The 24538-nt window shown below is 43.6% G+C and overlaps 2 protein-coding genes across 2 annotated transcripts; one reads left to right on the top strand and one right to left on the bottom strand.

Moving 5' to 3' along the window:
• Nucleotides 1-64: 64 nt before the first annotated feature.
• Nucleotides 65-11245, top strand: LOC117441775 (FERM domain-containing protein 7; the record flags this gene model as incomplete). Its single annotated transcript, XM_034077791.1, has 9 exons — nucleotides 65-143; nucleotides 775-872; nucleotides 1268-1382; nucleotides 2226-2373; nucleotides 6158-6253; nucleotides 8004-8167; nucleotides 8284-8352; nucleotides 8629-8704; nucleotides 9628-11245. Coding segments are annotated over 9 exons (1988 nt in total), but the record flags the coding sequence as incomplete, so codon positions are not given.
• Nucleotides 11246-11320: 75 nt separating this feature from the next.
• Nucleotides 11321-22791, bottom strand: LOC117441776 (serine/threonine-protein kinase 26-like; the record flags this gene model as incomplete). Its single annotated transcript, XM_034077792.1, is given in 9 exon segments — nucleotides 11321-12746; nucleotides 13894-14030; nucleotides 14153-14215; nucleotides 14637-14733; nucleotides 16126-16268; nucleotides 16962-17147; nucleotides 21220-21377; nucleotides 22681-22750; nucleotides 22752-22791. Coding segments are annotated over 9 exon segments (910 nt in total), but the record flags the coding sequence as incomplete, so codon positions are not given.
• Between the last annotated feature and the right edge of the window lie 1747 nt (nucleotides 22792-24538).

Here is a 24538-nt window from a genome sequence, read left to right as displayed (position 1 = left end):
AATAAATAGAGTTATATGTCGTATATTTGACCGGTTATTACTCTTTTTCTCTTCTGTCCGTCAGACACCAGCGATCTGTTCTTCAGGTTTATAGTAAAGTTTTTCCCACCAGATCCTGGACAACTTAAGAGAGGCCTCACCAGGTAACCGTACCGTGCTTCTTCTAATAGATACCGTTAAAACTATGAACTATGCAAAGTGAACTCCAGAGAACCTGCTGACCAGATATTGACCCTTTTATGCATGAGAAGTGAGCGGAAGTCTCATAGATTATCTTACTGCGTGTCCGTCCGTCCGTCTGTCCGTCTGTCTGTCCGTCTGTCTGTCTGTCTATGTGTGTCTGTCTGCGTGTGTCTGTCTGTCCGTCTGTCCGTCCGTCCGTCCGTCCGTCCGTCCTTCCGTCCTTCCGTCTGTCCGTCCTTCCGTCTGTCCGTCCGTCCGTCTGTCTGTGTGTCCGTCCGTCCGTCCGTCCGTCCGTCTGTGTGTCGGTCCGTCCGTCCGTCTGTGTGTCGGTCCGTCCGTCTGTCTGTCCGTCCTTCCGTCTGTCTGTCCGTCTGTCTGTCTGTCTGTGTGTGTCCCCGTCTGTCCGTCCGTCCGTCTGTGTCCCCGTCTGTCTGTCTGTCTGTGTGTGTCCCCGTCTGTCCGTCCGTCCGTCCGTCTGTGTCCCCGTCTGTCTGTCTGTCTGTCTGTCTGTGTGTGTCCCCGTCTGTCCGTCCGTCCGTCTGTGTCCCCGTCCGTCCGTCCGTCCGTCTGTCTGTCTGTCTGTGTGTTCAGATATCTTTTTGCCTTACAGATAAAGCAGGACTTGTCTCACGGCAGTCTGACCTGTAATGACAACAGCGCCGCCCTGCTGGTGTCTCACATCCTGCAGTGTAAGCATCCACCGTTAAAGATGATTGATCGGTAGATAATCAGTGCACATAATTACATTTATCAAGGGTATATTTATTGTTCTTGAACACATGTGTAATGTATAGTATTGGAAGTGGTGTAAAGTTACTCCAGTTTCAAGTTGAGTAAGATTTCTATGTCTCTCATTGGTGTAAAGTACCCACAATGTGCTCAATCAGCACCGCCTTGTTTCTAAAACAGCCACTAATGGACAAACTAAACTATTGCTTTTAAGAGGGATTTTGATTTGAAGGGGTAGCTTGAATTTAGTAAACAGCTTCACCAGGCGTTCTTTTTATGTATACGTATGTGTGTGTGTGTGTGTGTGTGTGTGTGTGTGTGTGTGTGTGTGTGTGTGTGTGTGTTTGTGTTGCAGCAGAGCTAGGGGACTACGACGATGAGTTGGACGCTCAACATTTAGAGATGAAGCAGTACGTCCCCAACCAGGAATATCTGGACCACAAGATCATCAAGTTCCACAAGAAACACAGGTACACACACCACTGAACAACTTCGGTGCAATAGGCGCGTTCACACTGCGGTACTTTCCCCACAAAGGTTCATGCGAACTTAGTTCATGATCGCGTTCACACCAAAAAGTGCCGGTACTATAAGTAGTTCATGCGAACCTTTTTACCCCCTCGAAAGTCCCTACTTGGCTGGGCGGATTGCAAACCACGCCCCGTAAAACTCCCAAAAAGTTTTGTGAAGCCGCCATTTTATTATCCTCGCATTAGCATTGTTAGCATTAGCATTAGCCCAGCGCAGAAACGCAGAGAGACTCACTTATGGCAACACAAAATAAAACATGGGAGCGGTGGAGATGAGGAGGTGTCGGCGTTCTGGCGATTCACTCGGAAGGCTTCAGTAGAAGCTGCTGGGACTCCCAGCAGCTTCTACTGAAGCCTTCCCCAACTCCGGGGACTTCCGGCCGGGGACTCCGGGTGGCAGTATACGCCGTGAAGTGGTTTGCGGCCTGCCAGTAAACCCAAAGCAGAATAAGAAGAAGTGACGTCAGCGGCTTCATTTGCCGAATCCTCCCCCAGGGACTTTTTTCTGGTGTGAACGCGATCTGTACTTAGTTCATGAGAACTAAAGAGTTCGCATGAACTAAGTTCGCATGAACCTTTGTGGGAAAAGTACCGCAGGGTGAACGCGGCTAATGTCTACAAAGGGTGTGGTTTTTAACCCCCCACGAAACTAACTAAGTGGAGGAGACACATCGCAAAGCTTGCAAACGTCATGCTAATCCCACCCTGGTTCAATCAGGATTAGAACGAGTGGATAATACAGCCTGCACTCTGTGTAAGTCTCTTTCTCTGCTTTCCCTGCAGAGGTATAACTCCAGGAGACTCAGACATCTACCTGCTGGAGGTGGCCAGGAAGCTGGACATGTACGGCATCAGACCTCACCCGGCCCACGACGGGGAGGGCATGAGGATCAATCTGGCCGTCACTCACTCTGGAGTCCTCGTCTTTCAGGCAAGGACTTTGAGGGTTTTACAAAAACAGCTGTAATGGTAATGTAAGAGGCCAGCAGGGGGAGCTGTGTGTAGACACATTAGCATTTAAAGGTCTCCGAGAACCTGCCTCTGATTGGCTGAAACACCAAACAGGTCATTGCAGCATTACCCATAATCCCCTCTGTTTCAGCCCTGTTTCCAAAGTGCTGATTCTCTGTCTGTTACTTTAGATGAAAATAAGGAGCCCCTCCCCACGCCCCTCTGAGAGACATTTGGTTACAAAGAACTCAATGGAGCTCTAGAGGAGATTCAGGTGATAAGGGGGGGGGTTACCTTGGTTACTGATTGGCTAATGGTTACACAAGACAAAACAAGTGGCCAAAATCTGATCAGCTCATTTTCAGACAGAGGGGACACATGTTGATGTAGAAGAGACATGAAGAAGAGGGGACACATGTTGATGTAGAAGAGACATGAAGAAGAGGGGACACATGTTGATGTAGAAGAGACATGAAGAAGAGGGGGACACATGTTGATGTAGAAGAGACATGGAGAAGAGGGGACACATGTTGATGTAGAAGAGACATGGAGAAGAGGGGACACATGTTGATGTAGAAGAGACATGAAGAAGAGGGGACACATGTTGATGTAGAAGAGACATGAAGAAGAGGGGACACATGTTGATGTAGAAGAGACATGAAGAAGGGGGGGACACATGTTGATGTAGAAGAGACATGGAGAAGAGGGGACACATGTTGATGTAGAAGAGACATGAAGAAGAGGGGACACATGTTGATGTAGAAGAGACATGAAGAAGAGGGGACACATGTTGATGTAGAAGAGACATGGAGAAGAGGGGACACATGTTGATGTAGAAGAGACATGGAGAAGAGGGGACACATGTTGATGTAGAAGAGACATGAAGAAGAGGGGACACATGTTGATGTAGAAGAGACATGAAGAAGAGGGGACACATGTTGATGTAGAAGAGACATGAAGAAGAGGGGACACATGTTGATGTAGAAGAGACATGGAGAAGAGGGGACACAGGTTGTTGTAGAAGAGACGTGAAGAAGAGGAGACACATGTTGATGTAGAAGAGACATGAAGAAGAGGGGACACATGTTGATGTAGAAGAGACATGGAGAAGAGGGGACACATGTTGATGTAGAAGAGACATGAAGAAGAGGGGACACATGTTGATGTAGAAGAGACGTGAAGAAGAGGGGACACATGTTGATGTAGAGGAGACATGAAGAAGAGGGGACACATGTTGATGTAGAAGAGACATGAAGAAGAGGGGACACATGTTGATGTAGAAGAGACGTGAAGAAGAGGGGACACATGTTGATGTAGAAGAGACGTGAAGAAGAGGGGACACATGTTGATGTAGAAGAGACATGAAGAAGAGGGGACACATGTTGATGTAGAAGAGACATGGAGAAGAGGGGACACATGTTGATGTGGAAGAGACATGGAGAAGAGGGGACACATGTTGATGTGGAAGAGACATGAAGAAGAGGGGACACATGTTGATGTGGAAGAGACATGAAGAAGAGGGGACACATGTTGATGTAGAAGAGACATGAAGAAGAGGGGACACATGTTGATGTAGAAGAGACGTGAAGAAGAGGGGACACATGTTGATGTAGAAGAGACGTGAAGAAGAGGGGACACATGTTGATGTAGAAGAGACATGAAGAAGAGGGGACACATGTTGATGTAGAAGAGACATGAAGAAGAGGGGACACATGTTGATGTCGAAGAGACATGAAGAAGAGGGGACACATGTTGATGTAGAAGAGACATGGAGAAGAGGGGACACATGTTGATGTAGAAGAGACATGGAGAAGAGGGGACACATGTTGATGTAGAAGAGACATGAAGAAGAGGGGACACATGTTGATGTAGAAGAGACGTGAAGAAGAGGGGACACATGTTGATGTAGAGGAGACATGAAGAAGAGGGGACACATGTTGATGTAGAAGAGACGTGAAGAAGAGGGGACACATGTTGATGTAGAGGAGACGTGAAGAAGAGGGGACACATGTTGATGTAGAAGAGACATGAAGAAGAGGGGACACATGTTGATGTAGAAGAGACATGAAGAAGAGGGGACACATGTTGATGTCGAAGAGACATGAAGAAGAGGGGACACATGTTGATGTAGAAGAGACATGGAGAAGAGGGGACACATGTTGATGTAGAAGAGACATGGAGAAGAGGGGACACATGTTGATGTAGAAGAGACATGAAGAAGAGGGGACACATGTTGATGTAGAAGAGACGTGAAGAAGAGGGGACACATGTTGATGTAGAGGAGACATGAAGAAGAGGGGACACATGTTGATGTAGAAGAGACGTGAAGAAGAGGGGACACATGTTGATGTAGAAGAGACGTGAAGAAGAGGGGACACATGTTGATGTAGAAGAGACGTGAAGAAGAGGGGACACATGTTGATGTAGAAGAGACATGAAGAAGAGGGGACACATGTTGATGTAGAAGAGACATGGAGAAGAGGGGACACATGTTGATGTGGAAGAGACATGGAGAAGAGGGGACACATGTTGATGTGGAAGAGACATGAAGAAGAGGGGACACATGTTGATGTGGAAGAGACATGAAGAAGAGGGGACACATGTTGATGTAGAAGAGACATGAAGAAGAGGGGACACATGTTGATGTAGAAGAGACATGAAGGAGAGGGGACACATGTTGATGTGGAAGAGACATGAAGAAGAGGGGACACATGTTGATGTAGAGGAGACATGAAGAAGAGGGGACACATGTTGATGTGGAAGAGACATGGAGAAGAGGGGACACATGTTGATGTGGAAGAGACATGAAGAAGAGGGGACACATGTTGATGTGGAAGAGACATGAAGAAGAGGGGACACATGTTGATGTAGAGGAGACATGAAGAAGAGGGGACACATGTTGATGTAGAGGAGACATGAAGAAGAGGGGACACATGTTGATGTAGAGGAGACATGAAGAAGAGGGGACACATGTTGATGTAGAGGAGACATGAAGAAGAGGGGACACATGTTGATGTAGAAGAGACATGAAGAAGAGGGGACACATGTTGATGTAGAAGAGACATGAAGAAGAGGGGACACATGTTGATGTAGAAGAGACATGAAGAAGAGGGGACACATGTTGATGTAGAAGAGACATGGAGAAGTGGGGACACATGTTGATGTAGAAGAGACATGGAGAAGTGGATGTTGCATAATAGGTCCCCTTTAAACTACACTGAACAAAAATATAAACGCAACACTTTTGTTTTTGCTCCCATTTTTCATGAGATGAACTCAAAGATCTATATCATTTTCTATATTCACAAAATAACCATTTCTCTCAAATATTGTTCACAAATCTGAAAGAATGTGTGACAGTGAGCACTTCTCCTTTGCCGAGATAACCCATCCCACCTCACAGGCGTGGCATATCAAGATGCTGATTAGACAGCATGATTATTGCACAGGTGTGCCTTAGGCTGGCCACAATAAAAGGCCACTCTGAAACGTTCAGTTTTGCTTTATTGGGGGGGTCCGAAAACTAGGCAGTATCTGGTGTGAGGGGTAGGGGTAGGGTAATGTTGTGAATCGAGTGGCCCGTGGTGGTGGTGTGGTTATGGTATGGGCAGGCGTATGTTATGGAGGACGAACACAGGCCACTCGATTCACAACATCATTCGACTTTGTTCAGTCAAAATGTTCAACAAATGTTAATCTTGAATTGAACCACATTTGAGTGGGGAAAGACAGATTAATGGATCTTTTTCTTTTGTGCTTTCTAGGGAAACACCAAGATCAACACGTTCAGCTGGGCGAAGATCCGCAAGTTGAGCTTTAAGCGCAAACATTTCCTCATCAAAGTACACGACACGGTGGGGGTGAGGCTTCACTGGGAGTTCCTCGACTGCATTGGTTCAATACGTATCTATTATGTGTCTCGTCGGCTTTCTTCCTTATTTTTCTATTAAACAGACATCTCGTTTTCTTTCCTTTATATTACTTACAGTTGATGAGTTGGCCTCCGTTGGTTTGGATGATATTATGCGATGGGTTTGCTCCAAATTAAAATAACAAACTTTTACACATGCAACAAAGAAAAGAGGCCTTTAAATTAGTCAAAACAAAGAGGCAAAACTTAAATAAAATAACAAACAACTTAGGTATTCTTTCTTTCTATGTTAAGGCTTATATAACTTGATCACTTAAAGGGGAGTTGACGTTCACACCAAGTACTTTTCTCACAAAGGTTCCTGAGAACTACGATTTAGTTGCGTTCACACCAAAAAGTCCCAGGAACTAAATTAGTTCTATACCTCATTCACACCAACGATGTTTCAGGGCCGGTTCGGAGCTGGAGCTTGAAAAGCACCGGGTTTTCCTCTTCACACCGCAGCGGAGCAGCCTCTTAGCTCCGGAATCCGGTTAATTTCGAGCACCAAAAAATTGTCCGGCTAGAGCAAAAGCACCGCTTACGTCGAGGCGTAATCAGGGGCGGGATCAACTCCTGAACAACAACAACAAGCCTGCGTTTTATCCAGCTTGTACACAACGATGGAGAAACGTAACAAGCAGCAGTGGTCCACTGAAGAGACCAGCTACTTACTGGGAATCTGGTCTTCCGAAGAGGTGCAGAGGAAGCTGGAGCACAATCGGCCATTGTTGTTGTTGTTGTTGTTGTTGTGAGCTGTGAGGGGTCTCCGCGCGGTTTGGCTTTATGAAACAGGCACGCAAACGGTTACGTCATGATGTAAATGATGACGCAGCACCAGTCAGACTCTGTCGGGCAGTGTGAAAAGAGCGGGAGCTAAACCGAAGAACCGGTTCTGAACCTGAAAAGCCCTAGCACGGAGGATGAACCGGAGTTGCGTTGGTGTGAATGAGGTACTAGAGAACCTTTTTTACCCCCTTTTCAGTCCCTGCTAGAGAGCAGGGACTTTCGTGGGAGAAAAAGGTTCCTATGTCTGATTGGCTGGGCGGATTGCAAACCACACTCCGTCAAACTCCCAAAACGTTTGTGAAGCCGCCATTTTATTATCCTTGCATTAGCATTATTAGCATTAGCATTAGCCCAGCGCAGAAAACGCAGAGAGACTAACTTATGGCAACACAAAATAAAACATGGGAGCGGTGGAGATGAGGAGGTGTCGGCGTTCTGGCGATTCACTCGGAAGGCTTCAGTAGAAGCTGCTGGGAGTCCCAGCAGCTGCTACTGAAGCCTTCCCCAACTCCGGGGACTTCCGGCCGGGGACTCCGGGTGGCAGTATACGCCGTGAAGTGGTTTGCGGCCTGCCAGTAAACCCAAAGCAGAAGAAGAAGAAGTGACGTCAGCGGCTTCATTTGCCTAATCCTCCCTCAGGAACTAATTTCCGGTGTGAACGCGATCTGTACTTAGTTCACGAGAACTAAAGAGTTCTCAGGAATCTTTGTGGGAAAAGTACTTGGTGTGAACGCGCCTAATGGCGTCTTTCTAACAGGTTGCCCATCACTGTCTTTAGAGGAGGCGCCGCCGTGGGAATTGTAGTCTTTTATTCTCTGGTTGACGACAGACGTCACGATTAGGTGGCCTTTCTTATAAAAACAAGATACTGGCTCTAACATGTCTGGTAATGTACATATGTGTCCGTGCAGACGTCGTGTAAGGACACACTCGAGTTCTCCATGGCCAGTCGAGATGTGTGCAAGTGTTTCTGGAAAACAAGCGTTGAGTACCACGCTTTCTTCAGACTGGCCGAGGAACCGAACACAATACACAAAACTCTGCTGTCCTGTAAGGGCTCCAGCTTCAGATACAGGTACATTACATCCTACCAATACCACTAGTTCCGTTCTGTCATATTGTCCTGATGCTGGACATGATCAGGCTTTTGCGATGACTTTTGGTTCGTTGTTGTTACTCAAACTCTACTAGTGGACGGACGCAGAAACAGCTGCTGGAGTGTATGGGATCAGGAGAGAAGAAGCCTGCGCACTTTGAGAGGTGAGAATAAATTAAATCAATCATATCAAGGTTTACACACTAAAAACGATGCGAATCGACCTACTTTATGTAAATACCACCATCAAAGCTACTACAGGTGATTAAAACAGTTTTTTACTAAGAAGCAAACTATTAGTTAGTCTGGTTTACCTTTTGGAAATAACCCACATTTCCCTTTCTTGTTGTTGGATTTACTGTACATTCGACAAACTGTTAATGTTCAAATCTTTGCTCAACTTGCTTTGGAGGAAACTTATCTTCTTGGTGTTTATCCAGGGCTTGCTGCCAGTCGGACTACGACCCTCGACAGTGTCGCTCTTCGCCTGATCTCCTCACAGACGTCTCAAAACAGGTAATAATCTAAAAGAAATCTACCATTTATTCGAAAACGCATGCATATACTATATTGGAAGTAGAACTGCATTGCTAGTCGATTCAAGGGCCACTATTTTGGGTGGTGGTGGCGAAGTCAATAGGGACTTGGCTTGGCAACTGGAAGGTCACCAGTTCAAGTCCCGGCAAGACCAAGTGCTACCGAGGTGTCCCTGAGCAAGGCACCGTTCCCTACACTGCTCCCCGGGTGCCGTACAAAATGGCAGCCCACTGCTCCTAACACTAGGATGGGTCAAATGCAGAGAAACAATTTCCCCACGAGGGATTAATAAAAGTCCATCTTATCTTATCTTATTTTAATTATACATTAAAGTTATTTTTTGAGCAAACAGACACATGCTTTTCTTGATTTTGCCTTTTATAACTTGAACATCCGTGCGGTTTACTTTTTAAGAATGAAGTCAAGCAAACATGCCTTTCTTAGTTTTACGCTAAATAACCTGAGTGTTGGATTGTTGGAGAGAATTTGGTCTCATTTTTGTATTCGGCCAAAGGTTTCTATGGGTTGTTGTAAAAACCTGGGACCATAGCAACTTCTCTTGAATAAGAACTTTTGGACGGACCAATCTTTGACGGCTTCACTTTGGTCTCCAGGAAACTTTGGCAAGACCTAATTCATCAAGACAATGCTTGGCAGATAAATAGCCAATGAACATAACTAACCGATGCATATACGATATTTGAAGTAGAGCTGCATTGATAATCGATTCAAGGGCCACTCTTATAATTTGGACAAGAACGGTTGGTCGGACCAATCTTTCACGCCTTCACTTTGGTCTCTGGGATACTGCGGATTGACATAATTCCTCAAGACAATGATTGGCAGATAACTACCCAATGAATATAACTAAAGTGTAATGTTTGTGTGTGTTACCTCCTCAGATATACGAGCAGTCCCACCTCTTCACGCGCCCGAGTCACGCGTTGGCGGTCTGCAGTCAGGATGAGATGGACCCCCACGAGCGAGGCGTCAAAGTCGCCCATAGGACTCGCCCTCTCACCAGAGTCACTCCTTTATCTCCAACTTTACAACAAACATCAAGTCCTTCGTCCAAGATGAGATCTACTTCCACATCCGTGATGGACGACGCAAGGTTGGGACGCATTGGGATTCAGCGACAAGCCCAAAGATTAGCCGGCGTCTACGGGAATCGATCAAGACGTCGACCAAATCCCCAACCACACCCAGACGCTGGTCAACAGCTGGTTCTTCTTTACCCAAACAGCCCTGCCTACCAGTTCCACCCCGTCCTCCCAACATTCCCATTGGCAAGTTCCTCGCCTCTTAACAGACACCCGTACTTGTCGGACTACGTCACCGTATCATCGTTGGAACGCTTCCCTCAAACAAGGAGGGATTACGTGCCAATGGACAGTTTATCACGACCGACTTTCTACCCGCAAACAAATCAAGATTCGCCGCAAATCAGGAGGCAACTTCGCCCATCTGGATCAGGCGGACTTGAGTTGAGTCGGGTTTACCAGCCGGGATGTAACGGATCGAGGCTACTAGGCGTCGGACGAACTGAACCGGGACATTACAGCGACGACTGCAACTTTCTACCTGGGCTTCCTCGGCGAGTAGCTAGCCAACCGGATGTCAAGTTTCACCTTTCGAGGAGTTCTAACCCCGCCTTTGACCCGGCGTCTGAATTTCGTCCTCTTGGATACTACCCACATCTTAACCGCCCTTCAAGGCCCACTTACCTCCCGCTGAATTCCTCCCCAGTTCGAGATCGACCCACATCTCTTTGTATGATCGGCGGCACAATGGGAAGCTACAGCGACTCAGACCCGGAGGTTTTTTATCCTTATTACTGCAAACCACCCCCAGTTGGGAGAATGGTTCGTCCCCCTGGACTCGCCAGAATGAGGTTTTCTTCTGGAAGCCTCCAACTGGACGAGGAGGAAGAGGAGGAAGAGGACAATGGAGCGGCGAAAGGGAAAGCACACAAGGAGTTGAAGGGTGAAGAAGAGAAGAAAAAAGGAGGAGACAGAGCTGCGCTTAGGAAAGTAACACTGTAGATAAAGACGAAAACCAAGGTTCATGATGTGATCACACTCAGAACCAGACACCTGCAGATGAAACGGGACAATAGTAACAATTGTGATGGATTCATTTGTATGAGTATTGTTTTTGAGGCGTACTGGCAGATGAAATGTACTGTTTTTGCCTTGTGTTAGTGAAACCTCAGCTTCTTCAGTAGCCACATTACGGGTAAAAGCGAGCTAATTTTGAGGATTACAAAAAGTCCTCGATCTATAAACCGATGGCAACAAACCCAGTTTACAGATAATTATGTTTTTGGCGTACTTTTTGCATCTGGGCATTGAAGTGATTGGGGATAAAGGCAACTTTGCTAAAATAGATTGGACATGAAAGACATTTTTAGTGATGTCGGTGGGATGCGTACGTATGTTTGGTGACGTAGCCGATTGATTATTTGAATTTTTTTGGTGAATTCTGTAGAAAAATGTGAATAAAGTTGGTTGATATAAAGTTGGTTGATACTGCAGTAACAGAAAATCAAATGGAAGCAAAGATTATTAAATACGACTCACACCGTTTTCTCAATCAAACTTAAATATTTATTAATAAAACTCTAAGTCCCGCTACAAAAAAAAAAAAAGAGTACACTTCTGTAAAATCTTTCATTTTACATTCCCCCCATCAACAAGCATTGTCGTATCCCTTATGATATATAAAAAGACAAAAATATACAATGACCACGTTTTATAGCGTCTTTGGTACAAATCAGTAATTTCTTTGATTACAGCTCCCTTCATGCTCTTGAAATGACCGTCGGTACTTTCCCAATGATAGGTATGATTAACAACGTCCTTCACATCGAGCGTTTTTGTTAAGAATCAACCTTTAATCCTCAACAATGTTTTCCCAAAACTGATGTGTATTGAAAAAGGACTCTTTGAATAAGAAACTGGAAGACCGTTCGAAGATCCTGGAACATTTTACTTTTTTTGTTGTTTTTTCCAATGAAATCCAACGAGAAGTCTTTTTAAAGTACAGAAAACCCAGAAAATACATTTTAGCCAAAAACCAAGCTACGATCAATTCAACCATTAATTTAGACCGCTCACTGTTAAGCTAACGGTTGTGCAATGCCACTAGTTGTGCGACAAAACCCATGGATATTATTCAAATGGCGGTAATTTTGAACATTTAGCTTGTAACCTTATCTTAACTATCTTAATTTACTTGAGGAATTTATACATATTTATACAGTTTAATTCAGCTAGCTACAACAACAGTTAGCTAGCCAGAATAAAAACAGTTCGCTAGGTGGCTAAACAGTTCGCTAGCTGGCTACCTTGTTATGGTGCGTTCACACCAAACACGAGATCAGGGAACTGTAATTTAAAGAATTATTAACACAACAAAACATATGTATTATTGGCATATAATCTGTCTCAAGTGCTACGGAACAAACATCTACAAAGTCATGACACAAACATACCACTGCTGATGGACGAACCCTATAATATATATCTTTTTTTGTGTACAGCTTCAACAAAACAACATCTCCGTTATAAAAAGTCTACTTTTAGAAAATGTCTGATAGCATAAATAATTAAGGCACATTATGGTAAATTTAAGAAAGTTTGAACATAATTAAACAGACTTACTTAAGTTTGAATTAAGTCTGACCAAAGGGAAAACAGACTTAAAATTTAGTTTCTTTTTTTAAAACTTCAGACCTTTTGATTAAAAAAAACAGCTGTATTTTGAATCCATCTTGGGGAGAAAATAGGTTTTCAACCTGCAGCAGTGAATATATATATATATTTATAATAGAAAGTGTGTATATAACATTAGTGTGTGTGTCTGTGTGCATGTGTGTGTAAGGTGTGTGTACAGCAAGGAGACATCGCACAGCAAAATCTCCTTCTTTTCCAAATCCTCCAGCAGCGTCACCGTACGGAGACACAGTCTCTCTTCACAAAACACTTCCCATGTTCGAGTCCTTCAGTTGGTCGTGAATCTAGAGTGACAGAAAGCAAAGGGGACGGAGATAAAGCAAAGATATTTGGTAAACAAATCTGAGGGAGGAAGGTATAGACATGTTGTTCTGGATTATACAACGAGAGAAAGAAACCAAGAACAGACGATGAGGACGAATTAGTTAAGTTGAGACACGACAGGAAAATAAGGTAAACGTAATGAAAACCAGTTTGAAACTTTCCCGGTTGATTTCTAATACTAATATTATCGTATTACAAGTTTTCTGAAATGTAAGGTTTACCGTACTTTTCGGACTATAAGCCGCAACTTTTTTCCCCATTTTTTTCCCCACCTAAGGGCCAATAGGGAACCTCCTAAATCTATGGATTTTACAGGTAAAATTAACCACCTGTAACACCATGGGCTCTAGGACCGGTCCGCGCCCGCCACCTTTAAGCGGCGGGCTCCAGCAGGAAAAGCTGGAGGCCGGAAAAGAGTGAGACAGGTAGCGCGCCAAAGTAAAAGTGGAACCGAGAGACAGAACGAGAGCAAGACAGACGGACAATTTAGCTGCTGCGGCTCATATGACGGTGCGCTTTATAGTCCGAGAAGTACGGTAAATATGCGAACGAGGCACGCTAACTTTAGGAGAATCTGAATCTAATACAGACATTATATTAAATCATGCATTAATTAATTCCAATACAGTAAAATACATATTATATATTGTTTTTAACTTCTGATATTTTTTATATATTTTATCGGACATTTCCTTTTGTTTTATATGACTTTTTAAAAATTATTTTGCACGTTCTTATTTTAACGTAATATATACTTTTTACAACATTTTTTTTTAAATTGATGTTTATTTAATTACATTTTATTTGTGTTATTTATTTCATTTTATTCTGTCACAAAACCCAATTAGATCAGATTCAAACACACAGATTTGACACCTAATTTTAACGCCTAAATGTGGGTTATGGATGTCTTTTTTGGATGTTATGGCAGCAAATAAGCCCATAATGCAGAACCAACAATGTTTATTCCCTTAGTGTCTCGACATAAAACCTAAAGAAACACACACCACAAAAACACTTAAACAATACGAATAAAAACCGTAAAATACAGGTGAAATAACCACGCTAAAAAAGCATGTAAACAAACAAACAAAGAGAAAGACGTACTTCTGGTACCTGGCAATGATGTGTGTGACCATCCTGTCTGTGATGCCGGGGCAGACGTCTTCAGCCAATCGGATGTTGCGCTCCAGTTCCTCGATAGCCAATCGCTGCTCAGAGTGCTCCTTGTGCTGCTGCTTCAACTGCAGGAAGAGGATGTTGAAGAATTACCCACAACTCAGAGATGATTAACAAAAATGATGCCTCAGAAAATGATATTTATATTTATTTATTTGCTGTATCGTCATGGTAATTGTGCACTCACCTCAGTGAAGACGGGAGAAATGACTGTGGTCAGACTGGCAGATTTACTCAGCTGATCCTGAACCTGCACAGAGGAAGAGGAGGAGACGATGGTGAAGATTTAACAAAAGAGGGTGAGAAAAACAAGGTGAGTATCGAAGATATTTTATGAAGGGTTTTGCAATAAAAACCCAAAAGTCTGTTTTAACATTTCATGCATCAATACCTTTTGTGAAATATTTATAAATAGCAAATATCCAGTTCATTACATCAGTATACACAGTTTAAAATCGTGTACTTCTCATACATACATTCAAACCTAATGCAGACTACAAGAAACAATATGGTATTACTTTCTTTTCCGTTATAATTGTCCATCAATCTGAGCATTCAGGAAGTGCTTCAAGCATTTCTCCACCAATGAAAAGCAGTTGTAAAGTACCCGAAGGTGTTGTACTCCTATACACACACGTACAGTCGACACACAGTGCATCTTTGGTACTGACCGTTCCTTTGAGAGCCTTCCTGCCGTCCGGCTTCTTCTTGCGGACGGTGGTGAAGTTCCAGTCCGGTGAGTCGCTGTTCTCCTTATTACTGGACTCACTACACACACACACACACACACACACATAAAAAACACACACTTGATCAATATTTTCCACCTTTTTGCCTGCAGGAAAAGTGTATACATCAAAACATAATCAAGGACAATATTTCTATTATTTCTATCCATTCAAATGTATATTTTTCTATTTCAAAAGGTGTGTTTTCCGTTTGTTTTTATATGGAATAAGAAGAAATAAGAGCTACTATGCTACATTGACCACTTACATTAACTTTTCTGCATTATGATAATTAAACGTGCCCAAAAAAACAGATACACGATAAAATGTACATTAAAATAGTTAATAAACGTATTTTATATAGTTAATAAAGGTTTTTGGACCACTCCTATAGACCTAGGATCCTTGGGCCACTCCTACAGACCTAGGATCCTTGGGCCACTCCTACAGACCTAGGATCCTTGGGCCACTCCTACAGACCTAGGATCCTTGGGCCACTCCTACAGACCTAGGATCCTTGGGCCACTCCTACAGACCTAGGATCCTTGGGCCACTCCTACAGACCTAGGATCCTTGGGCCACTCCTACAGACCTAGGATCCTTGGGCCACTCCTACAGACCTAGGATCCTTGGGCCACTCCTACAGACCTAGGATCCTTGGGCCACTCCTACAGACCTAGGATCCTTGGGCCACTCCACCAGGCCCACCATCACACATCGTGGGATAAAGATGGACCCTGAACTCAAGCTGCACTGCCAGATCAAGGCCGTCGTTAAAAACAGCTTCTTCCACCTCAGGCCAAAATAAAGCCTTTTTTAAAATAGTGACCTTTTGTAATCCATGCCTTCGTCGCCTCCTCCCGCTTGGATTATTGTAATGCACTATATATGGGGATACGTGCGTCCTCGCTTGCTCGCCTGCAGACGGTGCAGCACGGCTCCTAACTGGCAAACACGAGCACACTACCCCCATTTTATCTTCGCTCCACCGGCTGCCCGTTCATTCGAGGATTCATTTTTAAACTCTTTTATTTAGTTTTAAAGCCCTCAATGGCCCCGCCCTACCTCTCCGTCACACAGCTACTCGCACTCTCAGGTCAGCTGATCAGTTGCCCCTGAGGGTGCCCCCCTACACTGTGGAACGACCTGCCCTCGCTCACCAGACAGGCGCCCACACCGTCTGCTCTTAAAGCCCGTCTTAAAACCCACCTCTTCTCCTTAGCATTCACAAACAAGTAGATTTGATTTGCTTTCAGTGGTCTATTGTTTTTATCATATGGCTGTTTTTATTTATTTTTATTATTACGTTTATTCTATTTTGTATCTTTTATGTTAAATGCATTTATGTTATGCTTTGTGAGCTGATCTCCCTGTACAGCACTTTGGTCTGAAGGTTTCAAAGTGCGATATAAGTAAAGTTGGATTGGATTACCCGTCCGAGTCGTCCGAGCTGCTGTCGCTATGTCCCTCCTCCTTCCACCTCCGGTACCTGTCAATCAACTCGCTGAGGTACGACGTCTTCTTGCAGTGTTTGACGATGAACTTGTGTTTCAGAAGCTCTTTGGCTGTCGGGCGCTGCAGGAGAAGAGGGGATATAGTATCGTGTAATTAATGCAAGACTTATTTCATCCAACATTTTCACAACGTGGTTCGAGTAAGACACGGAGAAAACTGTTTTACCGAAGTGTACGAATTTTAAGATGGTTTCTTAAATGGTTTATTTATACAAGGAGGCAAATAGGAAATGAGAGCGAGAGAGGAGAGGTTTGTCCACCAGGGGGCAGCGAAATGCATGTGTTCAAATGAATTGCATTTATGTGACAAACAGAATGATTCACGGCAACAACAACAACAACAACAAAACAACAAAATGAAGTTATTAAAACAAATGTATAAGTAACATCACCAAATTTGAGGAGCGAAAACGAAAATAACTTTATTACACTATTAGATTATTAATACTAATGAATCAATGTTTGTCCACACTCCATCATCTGTGCGTCTCAGTGTGTGTGTGTGTGTGTGTGTGTGTGTGTGTGTGTGTGTGTGTGTGTGTGTGTGTGTGTGTGTGAAAAGTACACAAGTAATATCTGCAAAATGTCAGGTGTCAAAAGTAAAAGTACTTTATTACACTAGATTATATCTTATTTACTTTATAATACTGTGTGTGTGTGTGTGTGTGTGTGTGTGTGTGTGTGTGTGTGTGTGTGTGTGTGTGTGTGTGTGTGTGTGTGTGTGTGTGTGTGTGTGTGTGTGTGTGTGTCTTACGAAGGTGGGGTCCTTGTTGAGGCAGGCCTCTGTGAACTCTTTGAAGCTCTTGGAGAAGTCCCCGCTCAGCGTGGGGGGGGGAGACTTGGGGATGTGGAAGAGGACTCGCATCGGGTGCATGTCCGAGTTCGGAGGCTCGCCTTTAGCCAGCTCGATGGCCGTGATGCCCAGAGACCAGATATCTGCCTGAAGACACACACACACATTCAGAATTAACACACACACATTCAGAATTAACACACACACACACACACACACACACACACACACACACACACACACACACACACACACACACACACACACACACACACACACACACACACACACACACACACACACACACACACACACACTCAGAATTAACACACACACATTCAGAATTATCACACACACTGTTGGAAATCACACCGTTTAATCGTCTGCAAAGGGTAACATCCCAAAGTTCCGGAACACTCTTTAAAGTAGAGACTCTACATACTGATATACACCTGAACATCAGCAGGAGAGGACTCTTTAAAGTAGAGACACTACATACTGATATACACCTGAACATCAGCAGGAGAGGACTCTTTAAAGTAGAGACACTACATACTGATATACACCTGAACATCAGCAGGAGAGGACTCTTTAAAGTAGAGACACTACATACTGATATACACCTGAACATCAGCAGGAGAGGACTCTTTAAAGTAGAGACACTACATCCTGATATACACCTGAACATCAGCAGGAGAGGACTCTTTAAAGTGTCTGAAACTAAATGAACTAAAACACTTCTTCTTTCCTGAGTGTGACAGGAAGTTTGAAATGCTTTTGATGTCATAACACCTTGTACTGCTGGTGCAATCTTTAAACCAACAGCAGTATTATTAGATGCTTTCAAAACATTACGTCGCTGAGTAATAGCCTTTCTGTAAAGCTGCCAACAGAAGAAATAACAAACATGCAAAAGAAAAGAAAGTAAAGGACATTAAACGCCTGTTTTTTCAATTAGGTAAAAACAGCAGGAAAAAAAGCACATTTAAAAAGTAGGAACATTTAAGATGTATTTTTCTTGTAAATACACTAATTATTAAAGCCACACCTTTGGCACAGGCCAACTGATGTGATGACACAAGTAAACAGATGTTAGACAGCCAACTGTAAATGAATACACACACACACACACACACACACACAGGTTGTTTGCAGAGGGAGGTTTTGAGGCTGCAACACTCACTAACCATATGTCCACACACACACACACACACAGGTTGAATGTCACCTCGTTTTAACTTCCTCCAATGACCATGTGGCAGGTAAGACACACACACACACACACACACACACACACACACACACACACACACACACACACACACACACACACACACACACACACACACACACACGTAGCTGCTCAGGGTCAAATTACACCATTTGACTGTTAACTCCAACGGCTCTATTACAGTGACACACACGCGCACACACACACACACACACACACACACAGAAGGAAGCATGACAGTTAAAGATAACAGGAACCACACACACGTCTTCATTATGGCATGTACTGTACGAAAAACTAACATTTTCTGTAGCATCAAAACTTTTAACGAATGAATTAAAAACACACACACACACACACACACACACACACACACACACACACACACACACACGAGTAGCAATGTTATTGTTTGCTGCACACACACTTTGACTCATGTTACCCCACAATACTCATGTACACACGTCCTTTAAAAAACACACACCAGCATGAAACAAACCACATCAACAGAGGACACACACCCTAATGGATTTGACACACACACACACACACACACACACACACACACACACACACACACACACACACACACACACACACACACACACACACACACACACACACACACACACACACACACACACACACACACACACACACACACACACACACACACACACACACACACACACACACACACACACACACACACACACACACACACACACACACACACACGATATGTTTTGACAACAACCAGACGTCATGTTATTATATGATTTTATAAAGAGACATTTGTTTACTGACATATCACAGCTATTTAAAGCAGCGGTGTGTGTGTGTGTGTGTGTGTGTGTGTGTGTGTGTGTGTGTGTGTGTGTGTGTGTGTGTGTCTAATAGCAGCAGGTGCATCTATACATGAATACACCGTGGTGTCAAATTAATGTGAGGGTTAGGATTTAAATAACGGAAACGCAAAAAAAAAAAAAAAAGAGTTTAAAGGCTAGTTTATCTTCGAGGTCTGTTTTATCAGAATCAAAATAACCCTATCTCTTAAATACAAATATTTAAATGAAAACAAGGCAGTCATTCTTTCCTCAGTAGACTCTAGACATCAGGACAGTGTGCGTGTGGGTGTGTTTTTATTGGATGCAAATGAAACCGAGCCCCCTTTGGAAACAATGCAAACGACTGTAAAGCCAGACGACAACACCACCACGTGTCTGACGCTGCGCCGCCTCAAGAGGGAGAAGACACACAGCTGTTGATCAAAGACACGAGATGTTGCTAACGACTGGAAAGAGCTTTTTAGAGCCAAGTCGTGGAAATACTGAGACCGGATAACTTAAAGGGGCCATATTCTGCTTTGTGGGGTTGTAGCGTTGTTTTTAGTGCATGTCAATGGTCTGCAGAGGCTAACATCCCTGTGTTCCCTCCAGAGGATTACCCACACTCCAGGATTACCTTAATATCAAGGATGCAGACACATGAGACAATAATGGCGCGTTTCCACCTAGGCTCACTTTATGCTGCGTCTCCATTACAGTTTAGGAACTGGGGCGGTAACTATAGTAACGCAGTGTAGGCGGAGCCGTGACGTCATCTTCAATGCGAAACACAAAACCAACATTAGCCGTTAGCCGTTAGCACTCAGAGCTCACAGCTCCTCATATCTGTTCAGAAACTAGACAGAAGTGAAACAAGTCCAAACCACAGACTGTCTGAGTCATGGAGAATACAGTCGCTGGTTTATTTATGTCTGTAGGCCGTTGTTGTGAGTGTGGACGGTCGGAGCATATATAACGTTAGCTTAGCCGATCTCCATTCAGAAAACACGCATTTTAAAAAGGTGTTTCGCCTGCCGTCTGTCTGCAGAGTTGTAAAAGCATTCATTCATGGTTTTTACTAACCGGTATCAGTGTGTTGTTACTTCGGCATCATTTTGAAACGTGTATTAGAATTAAATCACGGTCAAATCTGTGCATTTTGTTGTAGTTGTAGCCCCCTAGCCGTCACCAGTTTAGCATACTCAGCCCGGGAAGAACCTCGATTAAGGAGGGCCAGCAAACTGAAAAAGTACCCGCTAGCCGGAATGGAAAAGCAAAACAAACCGCGCTGCAGTGGAAATGCACCATAAGCATTTATAAGATGTTTTTACTTAAGTGTATTAAGTAAGACAACAGAACAATGTAACCTTAGAAAAGAAGAAACCGAGATCATTTGAATTAAAGTAAGTCCTTTTTAAGAAACGTGGGTTTCCTTCAGCATATTTATACAGGAGTCTCCAGACCAATAACGAGTGTGCATCTGCTTCATAAGGTATTGTTCTGGTTCATTCTTCAGAACCAGCCAGTAATCTGATGGCGTCTTTTGTTCTGGAACTCCAAGGGAATACAGAGAATACACGTCCCCTTGATTTGTGTCCTTATAATCTGCTTCCATGAAGTCCCTTAGTCCCCATGCCTGTGTTTAAATGACTTTAGAAGGTGTGTGTGATAGATATGATTTCTCCGGAGTCTTACCTTGGAGTGAATATAGTATATATATTATAAAATAAGTATTGTTAAGAAACAGTTTAGCCTTAAAAAAAGGATGCTAAAGCCAAGTACTCCACAAGCCTGCCCTTTACGACTTTAAGAGATAAGATAAGAACTTTATCGATCCTATTTGGGAAATGTTTGAGTTGCAGCAGCATCAAAAGACAATCAAAATGAAATGACTAGAAATAAACAAGAAAGTAGAAAATATACAGGTTGAATTTATAATATATATATATATATAAAGCAAGGTATTATATATACATAAGTATGTGAGAGATGGAATTTTAAATATTAAACTGAATATATACATGCAAAATGTACAGTGTGATTTTAAGTCCAAGAGAAGCTATGGAGCAGAGAAGTGTGTGTGTACTGTGGGTGTGTGTGTGTCCTGTGGATGGGTGTGTGTCCCGTGTGGGTGGGTGTGTGTGTGTGATAGTCGTCTTACCTTTGAGTCGTACGCAGACTGCTGGATGACCTCCGGAGCCATCCAGAACGGCGTTCCCACGAAGGTTTCCCGTTTTATCTGCGTGTCGGTCAGCTGGCCGGCCACCCCGAAGTCCGCCAGCTTCACCTGGCCGTGCTCCGACAGCAGCACGTTGGCAGCTGGAGGGAATAGACGGCATTATTATATATTATTTCATTAAGGCTTCTTTAAATATACATACATTTAGTTCCACACTTGCTTTGGAATCAACGGCGATTACCCAATAGTGCGAATAGAGAAAGTAGACATTTAAATGATGAGAAAAGGACGAAAGCTCAACGCTGCACTTTTGGGGGTCAAATCCGGCCGTGGCGGATTTAATTTCGGCCCGCAGGATAATTTCTAAGACCGAGGGGTAGACCTAGCACCAGGTGGAGGGATTATATCTCTTCGCTGTCTCCTCCGCTCAGAGCCTGAGCCCAAACATTGATGACCTTGCACCCGAGATGAGATGCCAAGTGTCTGAGCTAGCATCCCAGAGCAGCACACTGAGTCAATGGATGCTTCCTTCTGCACTTTCTCTCACGACAGCAGGGCATGTTTGGTTTCTCTTTGAGGGGAATAGTTTTGTTGAAGCTGTTGTTGGCCTGTGGAGAAATGTACTCATAAGAACTGACTCAGAGAAGCTGCAGATCGAGCCATGAGAAATGAATGCAGCTGATTATTTAATGTTGTTTTTTTATAGGCAATAGTTTAAGCTTTGTTAGTTCCAGGTTCAATATGTGCAATAAGTTCATTTCAATAAGTTCTGCTGTAAACATTGAACCAGTCCGGCCCTCCACTAGTAGCCTACCCATTTTTTATTTTGGCCCACTGTGTATTTGAGTGTGGCCCCCCTGCTGTGGCATAATGTGCACATTTTACTTACATTTTCTAAGGATTTAATATTTGTATTTATTTTGTTGGATAATCTTATTAAGTATTTGATTTTCTTAAATTCTATAAATGAAGTATTCGGATTGTGGTTTCCGATATTTTAAATGCAATTAAAGCGTCATTAACAATGAGTCCGTCTGCCAGGACTTTCTTTTGTGGTAAATAATAAACAAAAAGGTGAAGTCATTCTAACTTTCTATTGACACGGCCATCTTTTAAATCCACCAGCAGGGGGCGCAAACGTCCGGCTAAAAACAAGCATTACCTAATATGTGGCATGCCTCCTTTGTTTGGCTAGGATACGGCATGAAGAATAGAAATGTTTGGTCCTTTAAAATACACCTGCAGATGAATTCCACATCTGATCGAGTGGAATACGCCGAGACGCATCCCTTTAGTTCATGTTAACGCTGCTTGTACTGCATCACAAACACCACGCGTGTCGATAAAGGTTCATGTTCTCTTAATTACTCATGGAAGTGTCCGCATCTGATTAAAGTGCATACATATGAATTCCTGCAGTGCTTGTATTTCAGATGAATGTACCCTTGATGTCTCGGTGGATCTTCTTCTCCGAGTGCAGGTAGTCGAGACCCTTCAGGATCTCCTTCAGCATGGGTGGCGATCTGAGCCTCGGCGAACGGACCAGCACAGGAGCTACACACACACACACACACACACACACACACACACACACACACCACAACACACACACACACACACACAACACCACACACCACACACACACACACACACACACACACACACACACACACACACCACACACACACACACACACACAACCACACACACACACACACACACACACACACACACACACAACACACACACACACACACAACACACACACACACGTTAAAGTGATGACACAGACATTGCCGGAGGATGATTGTAGGAAACACACCCTGTTCAGTTTCATTCAAGACGAGACTCAACACGAAACTATGCAACCAAACACTCCATATCTCCACTTTTAATGCATATCAACAACTTTATTATTATTTGTATTGTTTTTAAATACAGCAGCTGCTTCAGCTTCCAGTCCAGATATTTCACGACGTTGTTATTCATTCAAATGGGAAATATAAAGTGTTAAAGCCCACTGCATACAGGGGGATGATACATGTGTCCCCACATGATCCTGTAACCTCAGAGTACATTCAGTAATAGCTGAGTCATGGATTTGCAATAACCACCTCAACCATTTGAAGTCCAGTTTCTTTTGTTTAAATGTTCTTCATTCGGACACAGATGTGAATTATCACAAATTAAAAAGCCCCCAATAATGAGGTGCAGACGAAGGAGACCGTCCAGGAAAATGCCATTCTGCGCAGAAATTACTGCTTAATCAGCAAAATGGCGCAAATTTTTAAAAGGCCGCATAATTATCAAAAGGCCGCATATATCCCCGCATTTTTCCACACAAAGTTGAGGGGAAAAAGTTAACTCGTCTTGACGTGTAGTGATGACGACGACGATGAGGCGACGTCATCAGCTCGCGCATCACAGAAGCTAAACAACACTGTAGAGCAGTGCTTCTCAAAGTGTGGTCCGCGGACCACTGGTGGTCCGTGAGCGCCTCGTAGTGGTCCGTGAGTATATTGGTAAAATTTCACATTTGAAATTAATTAATTAATTTAAGTTTTCCGCACTCTCTGGAATATCTCCGCAATGGAACGAGCTTAAGTTTCACTTTCGATTGTATGATATAGCCCAGATAAACACCTTCATCACACATGTTGCCACTTGTTTGTACCATTTTCAGGCGATTTGTAAAAAACTATGTGTTTTTCGATATTTGTGGAGTTAGGTGGTCCGCGAGTGTCTTTTTATTAGTTAAGTGAGAAACACTGCCGTAGAGTGAACGTGTGGAGCTCACACGAGAGAGAAACACCAAGATGAAAACATCTGATCCATCTCATTTACCGACGAACATTTCTGCTAAAGACCGGGCAAAGCAGTTCCCGATGTCTCGCACGGAAGTGGGGGGAAACTATTCTGCACCCCGTGCCACTGTGTGTTGGAGCATAAGAGAACATCGACGGTGACGACTCACTTCGATTCACTCAAACATTTCGAAAATGCTTTCTGCTGCCGCGGACAAGAAAGTCAAACGACTCGCGTTCACCGAGGCATCGACCTCCAGAACCCTTTCGAGGGTACAAGGAACGAGGTGAGACGCCTACAGGACTGAAGCTGGCAGATAACGAACGAGTAAACAGAATGAGACGGAGAAGTGGTGTGTGTGTGTGTGTGTGTGTGTGTGTGTGTGTGTGTGTGTGTGTGTGTGTGTGTGTGTGTGTGTGTGTGTGTGTGTGTGTGTGTGTGTGTGTGTGTGTGTGAGTGTGTGAGAGAGAATAAATAAAACAGCCCAATATTTATT

The sequence above is a fragment of the Pseudochaenichthys georgianus genome, unplaced genomic scaffold, assembly GCF_902827115.2.
Source record: "Pseudochaenichthys georgianus unplaced genomic scaffold, fPseGeo1.2 scaffold_1982_arrow_ctg1, whole genome shotgun sequence".
Classification (NCBI taxonomy): Eukaryota; Metazoa; Chordata; class Actinopteri; order Perciformes; family Channichthyidae; genus Pseudochaenichthys; species Pseudochaenichthys georgianus.
This window is presented reverse-complemented; position numbering and strand designations above follow the sequence as displayed.